The sequence below is a fragment of the Passer montanus genome, unplaced genomic scaffold (genome assembly GCF_014805655.1).
Source record: "Passer montanus isolate IOZ18808 unplaced genomic scaffold, ASM1480565v1 scaffold3, whole genome shotgun sequence".
NCBI classification, from domain to species: domain Eukaryota; kingdom Metazoa; phylum Chordata; class Aves; order Passeriformes; family Passeridae; genus Passer; species Passer montanus.
Window position 1 is genome coordinate 5861351 of NW_024367707.1, and position 21686 is coordinate 5883036.

The following is a 21686-nucleotide window of genomic DNA, read 5'->3' on the forward strand; positions in this document are numbered from 1 at the left end:
AAAACAGAGTGTGCAGTCAGATGCTCATTGCTCTGTCAGCCAAGAAACTATGTTGCTTCTTATAGGTTTACAAATATATAAGCAATATAAGAAAAAGTTAAAGACTAAAAAATAAGAAAACTAATTGTTGTTGATCTAAAGGTAGGTCACTTGGAAATACCCTTATTTATCATCTTGCCAATTAATACAATTTTCTGTGCATGCATTAAATTTCTTCTGTGTCCTTCCTGGTGAAGACTGCCTGCCATATTGAGAGCTGTGGAATAGTTTGCTTGTTAATTTGATTGTCTATTTTTTTGTTCACTGGTCACCCTATCACAGGGTTTAATGGGATATATATTCACTTAATCTATGACCTCCTCTGGATTTTAATAAAAATGTTCAGCTCTTTATCACAGCCTCCCTGAAGTCTGAAATAGGGTTTCCAGCCACTTTGTGTTTTGCTCTTAAGCTGCTGCCATGAGCTGAGGTTCAGGCCATCTGTCATCAGCTTATGGTATCAAAAGCAGAGACCAGTGGAAAAAAATCAACAAGATTTGTGAGCTCACTACATATTTTACTGTCAGTAGCTAATTATTGCTAATTATTGCACTGTATAGTACACATCTGCCTGGGTTGTTTTGGGGCGGATCTATATCTTTATCCCTAAGTTGGGTACCTTACATACATCATAATTTTTATAGGTTGCACTGGGAATAGTCATTGTGGAAAAACTATTGTATTTGTCAAGTGACCTGATAATGATGGCAAGTACAATGTGTTGCATTACTGAACAGTTGTTGTCAAGAAAATATCAGAGATTAGAGAGACCTGTGCAATACTGAGTTACCTGTCTACCACTGTTGGGTTTTTTCATATTGTTTCAGTAGGTAAATTATTTAGTAAACTCAAGTACTTGTGGGATAGAATGTTCTCCAAAGCAGGGATAATTTTGTTGCTTTTGTTTGATCTCCTGTTTGATTTTAAAATAGCTCCTCTGTATAAAGTATCGTAGCTCCTGATGCTTTACTATTCAAAAGACATTTCTGACAAATTAGGTGATCTTGGTTCTTTGGACTGTGGAAACAGTATTCATAGTCCAGTCTCATAAGAAAATTGTAAAAACATGGTGGAAGAATTGCATTTATAAGTAAATACTTAGAACTGCTGAAACGCACAATGCTGGCTTGAGGTTCTTGCTTTCTGCAGCATTCCAGGTAGTCCACTGCTGTAGTTTGTGCAAGCCAATTAATTAGAAAAAAACTACAAAGAAGATGTTGAAGAATGTCCCCTTGCCCTTAGGTTTCCTTCATGTTGAGATGCTGTGAACATCTGAAGAATTATTCGGGACACCACGGTGTCTAAAAGAGGCTTTTTGGACAGGTGTTAAGGAGAAACGGGATAAGGTTAATCCGTACAGCATGTCGACTTGCTAGAGATTGCTCTCGCTGACATTGCTATTACTCTGGTGCTGCAAAGGAAGAATACTTTGCTCTCTCGTTATTAATTGCAAGTTAGCTACCAATTTACTGTAACCCACACAAAAACTCCCAATAAAACATCTCCTCTTCTTGATCCAAATGCAGGAGTGATAGTCCAAAAGTGGAATTAGTGGGCAGTACGGTATCCGGCACTCTAGAGAAAGACTCCTCTGAAAGAAGCAATGACATCGGTAAGTTATAGTGCTTTCTACAGCTTGCCTAAGAAATTTATGGTGCAAATTTCTGCTTTTTAATGACTTTGGTATGATTCAAGAGGCAGATTGAGGATTTGGCAATGAATATGAGTGTTTTTATATGAAATTTTAAAAGATTGCAGGATTAAAGGATCATTTCTACTTTACTTACAATAGTTTTGTTGGGGTTTTCTATTAAAAAAAACAATTAAACCAAATATGGAATAGAGAGCTGTTTTGAATAGGAAAGCTCTTGTTCTTTTTGTTTAAAACTCTGAAACAAGTGAGAAGGCCAACAATAATAAGGCATACTTGTTTAACTGATGTAATAGTGCTGCCACGGTTTTAATACTGCAAAAGACTGTAGGCTTGGTGCAGTTAGTAATCTTTACGCTGTGCAATACAAAGGAGCATAAACTCAGTTCAAGTCAATTTGACTAAATTTTACTGCATACACTAATTAAAGCAGTCTAAATTTCTATTGTAAACAACTTGTGCTCCTGACCCATGAGCCATTTAATCAGGAAGTCACCTGGAAAGGAGCAACAACAGGTTCTTTTTTGGTCTTCTCTCCCCCTCCTTCCTCCTGAGGCTGGCAAAGCAGGAGCGATGGTGTTTGCTGGGTTTGCTGCAGTGGCCCTTGGGCAGGGTGCAGGGAGCTGTGTCCGGGGCAGCAGGCACAGCCCCAGAGCCATCTTCTGCCCCTGCTCAGAAAGCCCAGCAGCTGCTGCCGTCGCTCTCGGCGCTCGCTCGCAGCTGTGCCCGCACAGAGCCGTGTTTGTCTCAGGCAGAGCAGGGATCCTGCCTCTGGAAGCATTGCTACCTTTCAGCAGGGCATGAAATGTCATTTTGGTGTGGTGGTGTCTACCCAGACTCCTCTCTTAGTAAAGCATTTCTGTACAATAACATCCTTTCAACAGCCAAACGTGCCTTTTCCTCAGATTTGGAAGCAGAACTTCAGGTTATAAAGGAATTTTAATTGCAACATAAAATCAGAACACTAAATGCATTTCACATAGGTCTATGAGCTTTCCAGCATGCATATATTTGCTTTTTGTAAAGCTTCTGCTGTTGCTATGGTTCTTCTGGAGTAGCAGGTATTATGTTATTCCCTGGTTTTCATTTGGCTTAAACATGGAAAGCTAGAAACTCGTGATAAATTGCATGAACATTTTTAATGTAGAGATTATTAGAAAGGAATGTATGGAAATGCAGACAAATTCTACCATTTAGTGTTTCATAACTATGTTTACAAATATGCTTCAAAGCACGTAAGTCTCTGCTTACTTGAAAGTTATGAGTGCAGGTAGCATGTGCTACCTGTGAGTGATGGAGGTAAACTTTTTTATTCCTTCTTCTAGTTTCTTTGGAATCACTATCAGGATAAAAGCTTAGAATGTTTTGTATTTTTAGGTTTTGTTGGTTATGGTTTTATTTTGTTTAATTCTTAACATGTCAGGCAGGAAATCTGATTTATAGAAATTCTTGTTCATTTCCAGAACATGTAGGGGGAGCAGAGGGTAGAGGAGGGAGGAATTTGGGTTGTTTTGGGGTTTTTTTAGATGCAGAACAGGAGCCAACAAGAATCCATAAACCAAACTATAACATGTTGCAGAGGGTTTAGCTGATGTCCTCCTGTTACCATTTACACAGAGAACCTATTGAGCTCAAGGATAAAATAGTGTGAATACTTAAATAAGTATAACTTGATAGGGTCAAACGAGAATGGCATTTACAAGGGCAAATCATGTCGTTCTAGCCTGTTAGACAACTTGTTAAAAGAAAAAAATAAATAAATTATGGGTTTGAATTGAAAGTGGATCCAGAGATCAGAACGGTTATAAATTTTCAGGCAGCTTTTGACAGCTTGTGTAAAATATTGTTGAATAAATAAAAGACATTTTAAGAGAGGGCAGAGCAATAAATCAAGGCTTAATAAAGAAAACCAATTCAGAGTGGATTAATGTCTTTTCCTATGAAGAGAGGTTTGGAGTTCAGATCAGTTTATGGTGCAATGTAATTGTAGAGATTTATGATAAGTGTGTGATTTTGTTTAATTTATTTACAAAGAGAACAATGGGCTGGAAAAGTCTTGTGGCTACATGAGTTATTAGAAAAGATGATGGATATGTGAGTGGAGTTGTCCAGTGTATTCCAAAACACTGCTGGATCTGGCTGTGTGGGTCCAGATAATATTTAACAGTGATGAATCTTACTGGTTTTGCCCCTATATCATGTGTTCTGTAGGAAGGATGACCTCAGCTTCTCTGAGGCTCATCCACCCTGTCAAAATGGATTTGATTAAATCTACCATTTGGTGTCTTTTCAGAAATCCAAACTTACACAAGTTAGAGTGAACCTATGGGGCAGAGAAGGTGTGACTTAGCAGTTGCCTTTGATAAAAATTCAAGTTCAGTGCATGACCATTCTGGTTACTGGGCTCCTCTTTATTGTTCCATTAGTCCAATACCACTCCCAGTCACTCAGAGCTCTCAGGGAGATCAGGGAGAAAAGCAACAATCACTTGCAAGTTGCCTCACCCTCTTTCATGCTTATGCTAAGAACTGATGGTAAATTGTGCATTGAAAATGAATACCACAGCACCTCCTGGTACTTTGCACTAGAGATGTTAAGCTGGGTGGTGGCTGTCACGTTCTTGGTCCTATGGTCAGTCTAAAGCTCTTATTCCTTCCCTGCTGAGCAGAGGGATGGACAAAAAACAATGGAGAGAGTTTTGGTTAGTAAAGCAAACCAAACTAATGCTGGATGGAGAACAGTTCTTTATTCTGTGAAGCCTTTTTAAGGATTTCTAAGTTGGTTTCTTTTCTTTACTATAATGAGACCAAAACCTCTGTGATAGAGGAAAAGATACAAGGCTCTTCCATATGCCATCTCTCAAAAAACAAACAAGTGATCAGCAACAACAAAATCAGTAATGCCATCAACAACTGAGCAGCAATATACTGAGCTGAACTGGGAATCCTGATTCAAAACTTGCATTTTGTCTAGGTCCCTTGGAAATGGCTTTTTCCAGTTTATTTTCTGAGTAATATTCTACCAGTGGATCAGTGTTGTCTAACCAGAAAACCCCACACTGTTAAAAATGTTCTCTCCCCACTTTACCAATTGGAAAAATTACAAATGCTTGAGCAAGGTTGAGGTGATGTGTAATACTGTTAATCATGTTCTGTGAGTCGCGTAGGTAAAAAGTTATTTTTATGTAGATATTAGCTCATGACTTGGTTTCCTTAACATGTTCAGCAGAGCTGTGACTTCACATATAAATTTCTTTATGATAATTCAGTACTGATTACAATTTCCCAAACTGCACCGACAAGAAAAAATTCTGCTTAGCAACATCACTGCTGACTGTAAATATAATGGCAGCTCTTATTTCTGTTGTCCATGCTTTTACTTTTTTCACACTCTTTACAAAAGCCATTGGAAAACTAGCCTTCAGATTATTTAAGAGGAACCATTCCCCATTCCTCCTCACTTTTTCTTTTGTTTCCTTTTTCCCTGTTTTCAGTGATGTCTTTACTTTGCTTTCCACACATCTTGCATTCACATTTCCCTATTTACATCTCTTTGCCATGGCTAACTGTTCTTCATTTCATGAGGGTAAGGCTTTTTTTTTTCCATTTCTTTTCTGTCCTGTCTTTGGTTTCATTTACAATGCATAACAAGCAAACACAAAAATAAACACTTCTTTTGTTTCCTTTTTCCCTATTTTCAGTGATGTCTTTGCTTTCCACACATCTTGCATTCAAATTTTCCTATTTACATCTCTTTGCCATGGCTAACTGTTCTTCATTTCATGAGGGTAAGGCTTTTTTTTTTCCATTTCTTTTCTGTCCTGTCTTTGGTTTCATTTACAATGCATAACAAGCAAACACAAAAATAAACATGTTTTAGAATGCCGAAGTTTACTTGGATATTACAGAATTTTTTTAAATTAAATGTTGAAATTGAGCATACTGTGACAGAAAATCTTGCATCATAGTATTGAAATGAGAAATCATTATCATTTAATGTATCATAAGAAATTTTAGTGACTAAGGTGACATGCAGTTTACATGTGGTGTTTGTCAATGCTCTAGATTCATTAACTTGTTGTTCTTGCAGAGGGATTTTGTCATCACAAAGTGAAATGCATATATTTCATTGTGCTAAAGATTTAGAAATGTACTAGTATGGTTTTCTAGTCTGAAAGAGAAAAAAAACCCACAGCAAACATACGGTAAAAATTTGAAGATTGTTCAGGGCACTCAGTGGAAAATGTGTGGTTATGTACCCGAGGCTGTGGTTAAATCACAGTGGTTACATACATCTGTTGGTACATCTCTACCAACAACTGGTCTGGATTGGCAGTGGCTTTTTGAGCTTTTAAAATGCTTCTAAAGCAACATGAGCTACACTGACAATAAACCCTGTTCTATAAACTGTTGTTCCTACATAGAACTACATTGATTTCAACAGCTTCAATTCATGCCTTATGGCATAACTTGACCTTTCTTTAGGTGATGTGTTTCTTTTTAATTTCATAAAGGATTTTGTACATGAGGGGCCAGCATGATGGCAGAAGATGTAGAAGATAGAATAACTTAGTGGATGTAGTGGGTTGAGCACTGACCAAACGCCAGTGTACCTACCAAAACAGTGGATCAAAAACTAATGCTTTCCAAAAAATGGTATTGAGCTATTTCTGCAAGTCAGGATCCATCCTACATCTTCTAACTACACACACACACAAACGCACACACACACTTTGGAATCCTGGATTCCTGAAACAAGTCTTGTCTATCCAAAGCAGGGCTGCTTTGGCATCAACTAATACTTAAATCCATATGGATTTAAGCAAAGTGATTTAAGGAATAAACCACAAAGAAGTAAAAATAATGTACCTACTGTGGAAATGATCAGTTAATCCCCACAAAAAGCAGTTTCTGTGCTTTGCAGAAAGACTGAGTTGCACAGAGCCAAGTGGACACATCTTTCCAATATTTTTCCTGGCTCTTCATACATTTTGCTTAGTATTTATGAAAGCAGTTAATAATCTTCACCGGTGCTAACATAAGGCACATATGCCTTCACTGATTCCTACTGAAACATCTAATGATGGTATGAAATATTGTAAGAGTTTCCCTGGAAGCTGGTCAGTGCCAAGTCTATTTCTTAGCTTTTCCTCAGACTTTAATCTGTACAGTATTTGCTGGTGGATCATGGAGTACTGGCCAAAGCCATGTGATTACCCATTTTTTTTTCTGTCCCTCCCTGAAAGGACAGTTAAAAATACCCTCTTGAAAATATCTAATGAACAAACAAAAAAAATCTTCAGTATATCATGTTTCCTTGAACTGTATCTGCAGTTGTTCTAGAGCTGTATTTGTCAGGAGAGGTGATCACTGTGCCTCTGACAGCAAGAAAAAGTGATCTAATAAGATTTGGCCCACACTAGGGAAAAAGATGGAGAATATTTCTGGTAAAAGGTTGTAGAATGGAGCAGGTTTGTCTTTAAATCACAGGCTGTTTTACTGCGAGATATTATAATTATTTTGCCTGAAAACACAGAATGAATGTTGGAAAATCAGAAAATACTGGTTTTTAAATATAAGGGTTGGAGGACAAAATGTGACTCATATAATGAAGATCAAAATCTGTCTCAACCTCTTTCTATGCTGCTATTCATGCTCATTTTAATAGGGCAAAGCAAAGGATCAGAATTGCCCGACTGGTTTAAGTTGCAATATTTACATCAGTAAGTCAAAATCACCCATAAACATAGCTCTGGACTATAAATATTGTAATCAGGAATATGGTAATGGTCCTTTATATAAATTAAGTAAGGCTCTTGCCCTGAAGGGTCCAGAAAAAAGCAGTAAACTAGAAATTTAAATTGGTTGCCATGTGTATCAAGTTGAGGTGCCTGAAAACAGCATATCCATTTCTTCTAGCTCCTCAGTTTTCTTGACCTTTCAGTTCTTTCTTGGCATGTTCTGAATTGTTAAAAATAAAATCCTTATGAGGGCACTGGCAAGTGGTTAGCAGAGCTCATTATGGCAGCTCATTTCTACATTCAGCTATTAAAACCATAAAAGTCAGGACTGAAATGGGAGAATGTAATTCTCCCATTTCAGGAGAGGTTGTCCTAAAGTCACAGCTGTGCAGTGACAGTCCTGGGAGGCCAGGTGAGCTAGGCTGTTTCACCCCAGGGCACAGAGCTGTGTGGGCAGCCCTCCCTGGCATGTCACTGTTGCACTCCTGAACAAAGGAGCCTTGCAGCCAGGGAGCTCTCCTCCTAAAACTGCATTACCCAAATCTTAGGAAACAGTCTGTGATTCATTCTGGGTGAGATTTGCTGCCTGGACCCTGGCTGGGAGTATGGATGTACTTCTCAAAGGGTACAATGCTGTTCAGCATGGAGGGAGTAGCAGAATCTGGATGCGTGAAGTAGTTAAAATAATTGTAGTCTTCTGAAAATTCCAATGAACATTCAGATTGTTGAGTTATTTTTAAATTTCTTCTATATATTGAATGGGCACTACTGCAGAAGATTTTGTGTGCAGTGTGTGTCTCATTTGACACCTTCAAGGATTATTTCATTTAAAGACAGTATATATACTATTTCACATGCCTGTTGCCAACTTGTTAAATGTATTGAAGATGATCATGGAATGAAATCCACCTCTGGCTTTTGTGACATAATCTTCTTAAAATGAACTGAATGCCAACTTTGCCTCATTTCCTTCAGCACTGCTGTATTTCTATCCTGTGAAACCTCACCATTAACATTCTGAAAGTGTTGATTCTCTTATATATCATTTCCCATTTCCGTTTTTTCAAGGTGAATTCTCTCTACTAATTGAAAAAAATTTCTGTCATCATTATGTGTAAATGATTTTGCCTGAATACTGAAAAACCAAAATGGAAGATAAAGCCTAGCTACATTTTATGCCAGAATAGTAAATGCAGGGAATAAGAAGGGTAAGGAAGGAAGCATAACCACTTAACTTTTTATTTCTGGGCTCTTTTGGGGAGTAGGGACTAAAGGTCATTTTTTTAGCAAGGTACAAGTCTAATGAGTTTAGAACTTTTTCTCTAAATGTTTCCTGGATGTGGGCATTTAAAAAAAAATACCAACATCATCGTTTAAATAACCATGTTTCCAGGTGAACATAGCAATGGGGGGAAATACTCTATTCTTAAGGTGCATGGAAGGATACCAGAGAATAATTCTTGCACAGCTAACATTTTTTCATATTCAGGAAATATGGTTGCTCAGTAAGCCAGACTTTATGTACTACACTGATACATTAAAATTATTCTGATGCCTTTCTCCCCATCTCATAAATTACTTCATGAATTTCCAGCTTGATCAGTGAGACAGTAATAATGATAAATGTATCTGTTTATTTGTAGAACAAATATCACCTATTTTGTAATTAGGGACTTAATTGATGGATGCCATCTCTATGTTCTACACATTTACTATGTAAAATTCTTCCTTACTGTTTGTTATTACCAGACAAAGAAAAAGCTGGACCAGTGAGTCCAGGTCTGCTGGATGCTGCTGTTGCTGTACTGTCAATTGATGTGCCTGTGAATACAGTAGACTGGACCTTTCTTTAATAACATTCCATTTGGGTCCTGTCAGGAAGGCTCTACATTTTGTTTAGTATGTAAATTTAAGTTCCCAAATTCTGATAGTTGCAGAAATACAAACTAAAATCAAAATCCCTGCATTTAATGACCTCAGTGAGTTTAATATAGTCAGAACCATATAGCCTTCCTTTCCACCAGCAAAAAATAATCAAATAACCAGCACAAGTGAATTACTGATTCCACAGCATATATGACAGCATGGCAGAAGTTTTGTGAGTGGCTCTGTTACCAGTTCACTGGTTGGGAATTTTCTTGAATGAATATCTCCACAGGTGATGATTGTAGGAAGTGGTGATAGCCTTAGATGCAGAGTGGATTTGGGAGGAAGAACAACATCTGAATAAGGAGGACAAATGGAGAGAAAAATGGCATGTAAGAGTGCTAGAAGTGGATTTACTATTTTATTGTTGTACCAAGTGTTGTCATTACACTTAAACAGAATTTCATTTAGAGTATCAACTGAATGGCTGTGATTTCACTAGTTTGGCAGAAGATACTACCCGTGGAGCCTTTATAGCCTCTCTCTTTAAAATTCAGTGCAGGTATAGGCTGCTTTAGTTTATTTTTCTAGATATCAAAAATGCATTCAGAAGAGGAAAAAAATGTAGGAATCTCAATATTTCTTGATAATAGAAGCTTTGCACATAAATGTTCATCTTTCGTGGTATTTATAAAAGGCATGCAGCAAATTATGTCTGGAAATGTTTATGGATCTCAAGGATGCAAATCCACACATTTTCTATTTATCAATACATTTTACAATTTATACCTGAGTATTTTATTCTGATCAAATATAGAACTCTAGGTATTTACTAGTTTATTTAAGTCAAAGAAACACACTGAATTAATTGACTTCACTATTTTTTCATTGACTGTTTTCCATACGAGTGTAGATACCTTTTGTAAGAGCAGAGAAAGGGACGGTGGCACTTACAGAATCATAGAATCATTCAAGTTGGAAAAGATCTCTGAGATAATTGGATCCAACCATTAACCCACCTTTGCCAAGTCTACTACTACTAAACCATCTCTCTAAGTATCACATTTACACATTCTTTGAATACCTTGATGAGCAGTTGACTCTACCACTTCCCACGGCAACCTGTTCCAATGCTTGACCACACTTGCAATGACAAAATTTTTTCTAGTATCCAATCTAAACCTCCCCTAACTAAACTTCAAGGAAACTTGAGACTGTTTCCTCTTCTCTTGTTGCTTATTACCTGAGATGAGAGACTGACTCCCATCTCACTTAATCTCCTGTCATACTCCTGTGTAGACCACAGAAATGGAAAATGGGGAGAGGGAAGTCATGCACCACAGCTTTTCTAGGCTGCAGAATAACTTCAGCCAGTTTCCTTCCCCCAAAGTAGAATCTGCTCTTCCCCTCAGTTTTAGCAGCTTGAATCAGTCCTGTGGTACTGGTAACTGATCCTTCCTTCAGTGCAAGTATTTGCATGGCTTGGCACATGCTCCTGAAAAATGACCTGGATTAAAGCTTGCTCAGGAAAAAAAAAAAAAGTAAAAACAGTAAAGCAGGAGAGAGTGGCTGGGGCAAATGGAAGAATTGCTTCAGCCTCCATTTCTGCTCATGTATGTGAGTATCACCCATTTAGAAAGGCGTGTATATTTTTGATGTTATTACATTTTGGCTGTGCCATTTAGCAGAGTAACTCAGTAGTGAAGATTAAAGTTAGACAATATGTTAATGTATTGATTACTGATTTGCTTTGTGATCTTAACTCATTTGGCTATCTTATGGGTCAGCTTAAAACTGGATATTAATGGAAACCAGTTCTTATACTTGCTTGCTTTTTTTTTTTCTCCAGAAAACAAATTTTTCCTTCTGTTTCTGCTCTCCTGAAACCCTGAAGTTGTGTAGGACTCTAGATAGGTTTTGTGCAAACTGCTAAAATTAGTTCATTTTAACTTTCAAAGCACTGTGGCCTCACCTGGCATGTTGGGTACAATTGAGGCTTCAGATTTCCAAAATCCCACTGACAGACTGGGTGGGTGACCTACCTTTGCACACAGGCTGCAACAGTCAATAGAAAGAGCAATGACAAAAACACATGGTAGAGGACAGTGGGGTCACTGGTTATATATAGGAAGAGTCACTCCAAAAATAGAGTAGTGTTTGGAGGTGAATAACCTTAGACTATTTCAGGCCTATTGAAAGGGCTCTCTTTTTTTTTCTGCCTTTTTTTTTTAATCTCTTGGAGATGGATATTGCTGAATAAGGAAGCTACAATCCCATTTAGTTTCTAGCTGACAAATCATGAGTACTTGGAATCAATTTAAATGTCTTTCAGTGCATATAGTTTATTGCACAGGCCCATTAATTAATTTGTTCTTCTGTTCCATAATTTTGTACAATGGTTGGTTGTAATATGACAACAAAACTGGATCTTCAGAGATTTATTGTTCTGTAATACTTTGGAAAATTAAGTGCCTAGTATATAGAACTATGAACTTAAAAGCTATTTTCTCCTACATGTGTGCAATGAAAAATAGTCTCTGAATAATGAATATCATTCCTGTATCTGATTCATAACTGAAAGTAATTTTGAAGAATTTTGATTTATCTTGTCTAAAGTACCTCTTGTGTGTTTTCTGACTCCTTCCTGCTCAACATATGCTGTAGGGCATTTTGAAATGAAGGTGAGTGAAACTGATACAACCCATAAAAATAGATGAATGGTATTAAGCCATTTGATTTATCCATGTAATCATGAGCTGTGGTATTCCTTGAGCCTCCACATCTTTCTTTCACGTAAACATGCTACCCTGTGGCTGGATTCAGTAAACACTTCCCCAGAGCTTTTCACTGGCCATGGAGATGGCTGGTACAGCATTCAAGCAGACCTGCTTTCCCTGGACTCTGTACAGCTTCAGGAGCCTATTAAAGCTTTTACCTGCCATAGCCTCTGGACTACTGGAGGGAGATAGTCCTCTCACCTGCAGTTACTGGAAACCACGGTGCCTCCAGCTGCAGGTGGCCAGGAACCTGCAGATCACTTCCAGCTTGATCATTCTCATTCTGTATTCTCCTGAGAAATTACTGCAATGCAGAGCTGACAGTACAGTTCCTAAGACAATGTGTGCACAATCTTCTATCTCCAGTTATTCAGGAAAAAAAAAAATTACTAACCCCTTCAGTAGCCAGATGGAAATTTTGAAACTGTTTATTCCATGCCGTAGAACCCATGATGTCATTTAGCTTTCACTATGCTGAAAACAAAGCCAAAGGCTCCTCTACACATTCCCCCTCTGCTTTATTGTGTTTGAGATGGAAGGGTAATTGTTCTTGGCAAGGGTGACTGCATTACAGCTGCCTTTGACTTCCAGGTTTTTTTAGTGCCATCATGGTGGCTAAATATGTGCAGAACACTGTGACACAGTGGGGAAAATGGGATTTCATTTCTTTGAAATTAGAAAAAAATGTGATTCTTTCCCTTTGAAGACAATTGCCAGAAAACCAAATCGATTCTATTTTATTTTTAAGACTTGGAAGGTTTTGATTCTGTAATACCAATTGCTGAGAAGCTTAATCATCCAACTACAACCAGACCAAAAGCTACTGGCAGGCGACCACCCTCCCAGTCTCTCACATCTGTAAGTTAATTTTCCTTTTCTTTAAAAACTATTTTTAAAAATATTTTTTTCTGATTTTCCTCCCCTCCTACTAGTGTTCCTTGGTGTTTTTACTACTTTTACCCAGCCATTCCTTCACACGTACAATGAGGCAGAGAGATGCAGATCGGGAAAATTACTGTCGAAAGGCTGCCAGTGTTTTGAATATTGATGTTTAAAACATTCCCTTCCTTCTAAGGGGGTTTATACCCCCTTATTTGGATGCTGCCAAGTGTTCTCTGCCAGCCATGACTGAGCCCAGAAAAAACCCTTATAAAAATCTTTGGAATAAACTAATTTGTGCGAAATATTGAGGATTTTGAAAATGTTTCCCAAAAGAAGCATTTCTCTTGGTTTCTTGCTGACAATTACCAGATTTTGAGGAAAATAGACTATTCAGTGTTCAACAGCCCTGCTTGAGCTATCATGTGTTTCTTCTCATTAAGGTCACAGTTGTAAATACAAGGGTGATTTAAATTTCACTCTCTAATATCTATCTTTAGACAAGTTGGTCTCATAAACAATACTTTGGAAACTACTGCTTAGCTTTTCAATGTCTTCTTCTCTGGGGTTTGGGGTTTGTTTGTTTCCATTCTTTTCGTGTTGTGGTATGTCAGAATGAGAGCAACTACTGATGGTTACCTGGGTCCGTGTTGCTGAAGAAAAACAAAGTGGAGGGAAGCAAAAAGGATAATTGTGAAACTAATAGAACTCAAAAAAGAGAATGCTTTCAAAAATGACTGCTGTCATAAGTAGAGAAATATATAAGAGCAGTATAGAGGTTCTTCTTTCCCTGTCACATCTATGAGGAAATGATCAAGGCGTGGAAAGAACCCTCCCTTTTTGTGCCTTTACCAAGAGGCTGTGCACAGGGCAGCCCTGCAGTGTCAGCACCGTGCACTGGCAGTGGCTGGGGCCTCTGGAGAGCAGCAGGGTGGGACCTGCTCTGAGCAGAGCCATGGCAGAGCCACCCCAGTGACAGAGCTGGCATCCCCATGGCACAGCACTCAGCATCCTGCCTGAGACAGGAGGCTGCTTGCCTCTTGTGATGTCATGCAGTGCAAAGCTGTAAATTGATGCTGAATTCAACTCATACCTTACTTCTTGAATGCTTTGAAAGCAGTCTAGCTCTGAAAACAAGAGGCAAAAAGGGGGAGTAGGGGGACTGATTTTAGGTATTGTCACTTTGAAAATGATAGCTAAAAGAGTTCTTGTACAATGAAAATATCTGTGCTTTTCTTTTTCTTCTTTTGTGATGTGTGTATGTCTATATAGTCATCCCTCTCAAGCCCTGATTTCTTTGACTCACCAAGTCCTGAAGATGAGAAGGAAGAACATGTTTCCATTACTCACAAAACTCTTGAAGTGTCAAGGAAATCAAGAACTGTTACAATATCACAAGTAAGTTAATTGGAATGCCTCTGCTTAACCTTATCACATGCATCTTCTTTTTCTAAAGCAGTACTGAAATATTTAAAATTTAATTCATCAGTCACCTGGTAACTGCCCACTTAAAGAAGCTTAAAATTATAAAGGTTACTAAAGAATGTTCTGTGCTTGAAAGGCAAATCAAAAATGAATTGCACAGTTAAAATGTGTCAAATAACCATACTGTGAAAAAAATCTTTCTTGTGTAAGTGCATTTTACAGAATCAGAGAGGCTGGGAAATAAATTTTAAAAACAAAGACCCTGTCTTTTTGCAACTTTAAATCAAGTTTGCATTAGAAGAGTCTGTGAGCAGAGAAAATACAACTCTTTGACACATTCTAATAGTATGTGAATTTAAATTTGCAAATGTAATCACTTTTTGTGCTGGTATAATTTTATTAATTTTATTCTTATTGTATATTGGTAGACTACTGTAGCAGAATCAACTATTACAAAAGGAGTGTGTACTTTAAAGGTTAGAACTATTTTTTAGTCCATAAGGATACCTTTAGTAACAAAAATGCTACATTCTAATAGTTTAACAAGTATTTGAAAGATGAAGTCATGCACTTCTGTGATGAAGTTATAAGGATAATGTTTTGCTATGTAGCTCCCTCTTCTGGGAGCACTTGCACCAAGGAATACTGCTGGGCCAACATTTCTAAATTATATTACAACACTGTAGATGTTGTTCCTGTAAAATGAGATGGCTGCTATTAGAGCAGCTACTTGAGGCTTTAATGTTGATAGCCACTTAAGCTCTGGAATAAGATGCTCAGATCAATGGCTCCAGTTGTGCCTTGCTTGCCTGCTCCAGATTTGAACTCAGCCTGAAATTTCTTTTCAGTCCAAAGGAAACTTGCACCTACTGATATATGGGGTTATTATCCATGAAAGATCTGTTTATAGGTACATATTATGCACACCCTACTCTGCTCTGGTGAGACCCCATCTGGAGTTCTACATCCAGCTCTAGGGTCTCCAGCACAGGAAGGACATGGACCTGTTGGAGCAAGTCCAGAGGAGGCCACTGAGATGGTCAGAGGGATAGAACACCTCTCCTATGAGGAAAGGCTGAGAGAACTGGATTTGTTTGTCTTGGAAAAGGGAAGGTTTTGAGATGTCCTAATTGTGGCCTTCCAGTTCCTGAAGTGAGCTGACAAGAAAGATGGAGAGGGACTATTTACAAGAGCATGGAGCAATAGGAGAGGATGATGGAATGGTTTCAAACTGAAAGAGGGTAGGTTTAGATTAGATATTAGGGAAAAAAATTCTTTACTGTGAGGATGGCAAGGCACTGGAATGAGTGCCAAAGCAGAGAAGTTGTGTATATGCCCCATCCCTGGAAATGTTTAAGACCAGGCTGGATGGGGCATGGAGCAACCTCGTCTAGTGAAAGATGCCACTTTCCATGGCAAGGAGATATAACTAGGTAACCTTTAAGGTCCCTTCCAAACCAGATACACAAACAAATGAATAAAATGTTAAAAGAATACTATTCAGGTCATCGAGTCAAGCTTTCAAGGCACAAGAGTGATTCAGCTTTCTTGTGATTATAATACCATTTTTGTTTATATTTATGGTCAGACTTGGTTTTTGTACAGAACACTTCTTGAATTCAGTGTTTTCCCAGATCAGGTTCTGTGCTCAATCATGGTTGTATGACCTAACATTCCAACAGTATAGTAGGGAAGACTGGTTTTGCACAACTTGGTGGATCCTGCTCTTCTCTCCCCATCATAATTTTTCCTGATTTTCATCTCATCACTAACTTTTCTCTCAATTACTTTGTTCAGCTAATGCCACCCTGCCAATCTTCAAGTCCTCACTTACAGTGTTTCCTTTCATTTGCATACCATTTATTCTCACTATTTTGCCCTGTTTACCTTTCAACTTCAATATCTCTTTTTCAAAGAGAGTTGGAAGGTTGCCTAGAGCTTTTTCTTACTCTTGTCCAAATCAGATTTTCAAACACGCCTGGTAGGTGTCAAGTAATGCACACACAGCACTGCCAAACAACAGTGTGAAGATTCCCTTTACTTGCCATTGTGATACCTGTACTTGTACACTGTTCCCTGTATGCAGTGGAGTAAATGGTCATGTATGGTTGGTAAACTGCAGATTTTCTAATTGTCTAGTAAGTATAAAATTTTATATTACATTATATACATATATTACTTTATGTAGCATGTATGAATAGAGGCTTGTCTTATTAATAAGCAGAGCAGTGGATCCCAGCTAAGAAGCACGGAATCCTTTTTAGCTAACCACATGATTCCAGGGTTATAGGCTAATGGTGTTTTTTTCTGTCTAGTTCCTGGAGGAATAAAGAGCTATTGGTAGTTATGTGGATTCATGGAAGCTTTGATTAACAGAGGACAGTACACTACACTTCTTTATTATTAATATAATTTTGAAGCCATGGGATTATTTTCTGTATATGTCATACCAACAAGCGAATCTAATGAATATTTTTCTATTTTCATAATGCTAAGGGGAGCCTATAATACATTTTTTCATTTTTGAAAAAACTTGGAAGATTCCTTCAATAGTTGGTGGAAAATTATACATTTAATTTACAAAAAATACAACTTGGATTCTTGGCCATGTAGTTTTGTGCTCTGTTGGAGACATCCATGAATGTAGATGTGTTCTCACAAACATCTGAGAGAAACACTGAGCATCTGTCCCTGGTTTAATTCACTGCTAGGTCTGAGATCTTGGAAATGCTGTTGGTGAACTTTTGTATCACAACCAGACCCCCTCTGAAGCACACATACGAAGATGATAACTAATCACTATATTTATCATGCTTTTGCCAAGACTGTCCATGTTTGACTGTTTGTCCATGTTTGACTTGTTTGACTGAAGAGCAGCTAAATACTTAGCATTGGTTAGAGGTTTGATTTTCATAAAGCTTTCTGCAGACATTAAATGTTATTCTTTTTGTTGCAGGTGTCTGATAACAAAACTTCCTTGCCTCCAAAACCAGGAGGTCTGGCTAGTGGCAGTAACGTACCACCATCGCTATCCCCTTCACCATCACCTGGATTTCACTCAATTGCTATGGGAACAACAGGCCACAGGTCAAATTCCCCATCCCTGTTTGGTACTGAAGGAAAGCCAAAGACTGAGCACTTGAGCCAAGGTCAGACTGCCCTGGAAGAGCTGAGAACACAAATTAGGGAGCTGAGAACCATCATTGAAACCATGAAAGACCAGCAAAAGTAAGTGCTGCAAACCACAGCTGTAGGTGGGATGGATCCATTAGTGCATAGTGGTGGCAGTTTCTGATTGAGCTTGCCTTCATGAATGTTACTCTGCACAGCTGGCATATGTGTTTGTGAGTGATTTTCATGTGACAGAACATATTCAGTAGTGAGAACCTCCACAGAAAAGACCTGCACTATCCACCAGCTTTTTTTTCCTGCGTTATGATGCAAGTAGATGTTTACAGGGTGTTAAAAGAGTTAACTTGCAAGCTATAAGCAGTGAATTTTGGTTTATTTGTCAATAACTATCTGGGAACTCATGTGCATTGATCATAATACAAGGGTCGCATTTCTTATAGTTGTAGTGCAAATTGCTACAAGCTCCTAAAGTTATTAAATTAATTTGTTATTTGACTGCACATTTTCTCAGGAAGCTCATGTTACTCGAATTGTGACTAGGTCATCTGAAGGCCTTTGTGTTTTTGGCCCTGAATCTTACTATTTTAGTTTTGGGCACCTTTGTTTTCTTTAAGTTGCTCATTTCTTAGGAGAAACTGGGGCTGGCATGTAACTTTGGATGTTCCTGAGACTATTGAATGCTTTGGAAGCTAAACCTTCACTTACATTGTCAGTTGTGTGTAGCCCAGGCAGGAAAAAGAAAAGGGCAAGCAGCGTGCAGAGCCTGTGGCGGAACAGAGGTGTGCGGAGTTTGGGAGAAGATGCGGGAGGGCATGGTTCAAGCTGGAGGTAGCCAGCAAGCCCCGGCCTCGCCTCTTAGGCTGACCCTGCTCCTCTGGTCTCCCCGGCCCTTCTTGCAAGGGCAGCTTCCACCTACTGGTATCTGTCCTAAGGTGAGATCACTCAGTGGGAACATGAGAACGTGTCTGCTCCGTATAGCTATGTTCCCTTTCTCAATAAGGAAGAATGACAGGAAAGCCATATTTGGGATCTTTAAGTCTTATAAATGAAGTTGAAGGTTACATTGTATTGCTGGCATAAACAGCTTTTAAGTGGCTTAAGTATGTGATAGGATGGGCAGGATTTGTGTTACCAGTTCCTATAACCCACCGACAGTCAATACATCTACATTTTGTATGGAAAAGGCAACTGGGTGCTGCTGCAGTGTTGATACAGCTAGGCCAGAGCAAAGCCTGTGGATGCAGGGCTGTTAGGAGGCATTAGTCATTAGCCATGTGGGATGGGGCGGGGTACTGTCCCATAGTGAATTTTACTTCTCTCTACTATGGCCTAGAGTATACAAGAGTATGCTGACTTCAATTACATGTTCAGAGGAAGAAAAAATAACTAGTGAAGTGGGGTAAATATGTCTCCAGGAAATAATATTTTGTATTTTACTAGTGTGGTCATTTCCATCCCAAGCTTCTTTTGCATTCTTTCAACAGAAAAGAGATTAAACAGTTGCTCTCTGAGTTGGATGAAGAGAAGAAGATCCGTCTACGATTGCAGGTACTTAAATTATCTTTAGTATTGGGAGGTTTGATTTAGCCCCCTGCTTTTTGGGGGTTTGGTCATTTAAACAATGACCTTAACAGCATGCTTTAACTTGGTCAGGCAGATGAACTAAAGGGTCAATATAGGCCCCTTCCAACCAAAATTATTCCATTCTAATCTATGTTGTGCTATACTCTTCTATTTCATACACTTGATAAGTGCTTTGGTATCAATTATATTTTATATTTTTATGGTACAGGGCAACTGTACTTCGAACTAGGGATAGAAAATGGAATTGTAATTTCACTGGACTGTTCCCTCTCTGTAAACCACTTGGGAACATGGCAAAGGGTGGCAGAACAGGGGATCCTCAATGTCTATACTCCAGGGCTGCTTAAAGGACTCAATGTGTCCAACCACATAGCAACATGGCTTCTAATAATACACAGTTCTTGTTCAGCTTAAACTGAAATTTATTCAGATAAAACCCAGGGAACATTTTCAATAGCCACTGTTGATTTAGTCTATTAGGCCAGACTATTCAGAGTTATCCAGAGCTAACTTTACATCATTATGCCCTGCACTAATGGGTTTAAAATTGTGATCTTACAGCTGAATGCTTTACTCCAGTTCAAATGTTGCTTATACTGGTAAATGTTTAGATGCTAGATAAGATGCATTATTAGCTTTACGTGAAGATCGGAGTTAACAAAAAAAAGTAGCATTAGTTTCAGTGCTCTGATAGACATGCAGTAGCACAGCTCCCAGTCCATGTATTGAAGACTGCCTTGATGATGGTGCAGTTGAACACAGGGTGAAACAGGTGGGTTTGAATGAGCCCAAGACCCTTGCCTTAGGGTTTCCAGTGTCTGTCAGAGGGACCAAGTGTACAGCTGGGGCTGCTGATGCTTTCAGCCACATCCATTTAAGCATGGCTATACATCCTTCAGAGCCTTTAAGATGCCTGGGCACAGGCTGTATGTGCCTGGGCACAGAAGGCAACCACCATGCTGGCTGTAAGTGCAGCTGCTGGTGCATGGACACGGTGCTCATTCTGCAGTAATGCCAGGCAGTGAGCTGTGTGGCTTGTAAAAGTTGTAATTTAAAGAGATTGAAAGGTCTTGCAGTACATTCAATGATTGTACTTGTCATGATCTGAGGGAGGAGGCTGTGAATGGTCATCTTATACAGTTGAGGAGCACCTCAATTTGTGAATCTGTGGAGATAAGAGTGGTATAAAGCTTGTAGCTGACACCTGTGGACAAGAGGGAATGTGCTTTTCAAGTGGCACCAACTGTGCCTCAGTTTGCTAAAGTATTAATAAAATACTTTTTCTTCTGTTTGTTTTTAGATGGAAGTTAATGACATAAAGAAAGCTCTTCAATCAAAGTGAATACTTGATAGGTGGAATGTTGCATTATACTTCATGACTGAGACTCAAATTTATGCCCCAGCCAAAATAACTTTGTGCCAAATGATTTAAGAATTGCCTCAACATCCCTTTATTTGAAGGATTAGCACAACAGTTTTTGATAGCACAACAAAAATACCAACGAGAACAAAATTTCTACCCAAAGCCGTGCTGTGTGGCACTAGTTGTGACTGAAATTGATCTTCTTGTGCTAAAGGCTCTCTACTTCAAGATCCTAAGTGAAATGAAAACTCAGGCAGTTTAGTCCATAGTGGTACTATTTTGATGATATTTTTCCATAAATAAAGTGTATTTCAGATTATCTGTTTACAAGCTTTATGATTTTGACTTTTGGTTTTTAATTGTCTTTTGTCACAGATTTTAAGATGTTTGTACTTCATATAGCCAGGAATGAATGTTAATGTTGGGGCTGAAGGGATTATTTTTGCTTCGAGATTGAACAGCCTACTTTTCTTTATGGTTTTAAGTTCTGTTAAATATGCAATTTTTTGTCCCCAAATCCCCTACAACTTAAACTTGCATTGTGTACAGTAATGTATTTACAAGAAGGAAACAAACCAACAGAAGTCTGGTCTTTGCAATGATTTGTGCCTTTCTTTGCCACACACTGACTGGAGCCGGTTGAGGCCAGGTCTCCCTATGTAGCTACCACGACGACTCCTGTCCCCGGTGTCCTCCTGTCCCCGTGTCTGGCGGAGGTCACCTTCCCAGTGCCAGCTGCTCGGTCAGGAGGGCGCGTTTGTGCCAGCTGGCAGGACAAAAGGGCACAGCTGAGAGCAGCTTTGTCTTGAGCAGCTGTGGCTTTTTAGCTTTCCTGGTTTGGATAGGCCTCTCCCTCAACCTGAATGTTCATCTCCGCTTGATTTTCATTAGATGATTTAAACACCCACCTCTGTCCCCAATTTTGCACAGAGTGAACAGAATATGCATTATTAAAGCAAAAATAAATAAAAGTAATCTATAAAACATGAATAAAAAGTTGTATTATTTCATGCACAAGGTTCTCTGTTGTGTGACAGTGTTTCATTTGCTGTTGATGTGGTATTGTTTGCTATATAATATTGTACACTTACAGACTGATACACTTCATAGTCCTCCTTTTGCAGCAGGACTGTCTTCTCAACATTTTGTTGAACCAGATGCTTACTTCAGTTTCTCTGTTTGCTTTCATTCTTTCAAAATTTCACATTTTCCTGGTTGTGGTTTCGTGTG

General features: G+C 38.6%; 1 protein-coding gene across 5 annotated transcripts in view; it reads left to right on the forward strand.

The window, feature by feature from the left end:
• The window catches only part of SH3KBP1 (SH3 domain containing kinase binding protein 1), a 214929-nt gene extending 193459 nt beyond the window's left edge, over nucleotides 1-21470 (forward strand). For 4 of the 5 annotated variants that reach the window (XM_039714043.1, XM_039714044.1, XM_039714045.1 and 1 more), the window contains 6 exons: nucleotides 1566-1651; nucleotides 12822-12931; nucleotides 14225-14350; nucleotides 17334-17605; nucleotides 18994-19057; nucleotides 20394-21470. In XM_039714043.1, coding sequence (XP_039569977.1) covers nucleotides 1566-1651; nucleotides 12822-12931; nucleotides 14225-14350; nucleotides 17334-17605; nucleotides 18994-19057; nucleotides 20394-20435 — 700 coding nt within the window. In that variant the 3' untranslated portion in view covers nucleotides 20436-21470. Of the gene's footprint in view, nucleotides 1-1565; nucleotides 1652-12821; nucleotides 12932-14224; nucleotides 14351-17333; nucleotides 17610-18993; nucleotides 19058-20393 lie in introns of all 5 variants that reach the window. The other variant, XR_005628042.1, reaches the window with a different exon arrangement.
• The last annotated feature ends 216 nt before the right edge of the window (nucleotides 21471-21686 follow it).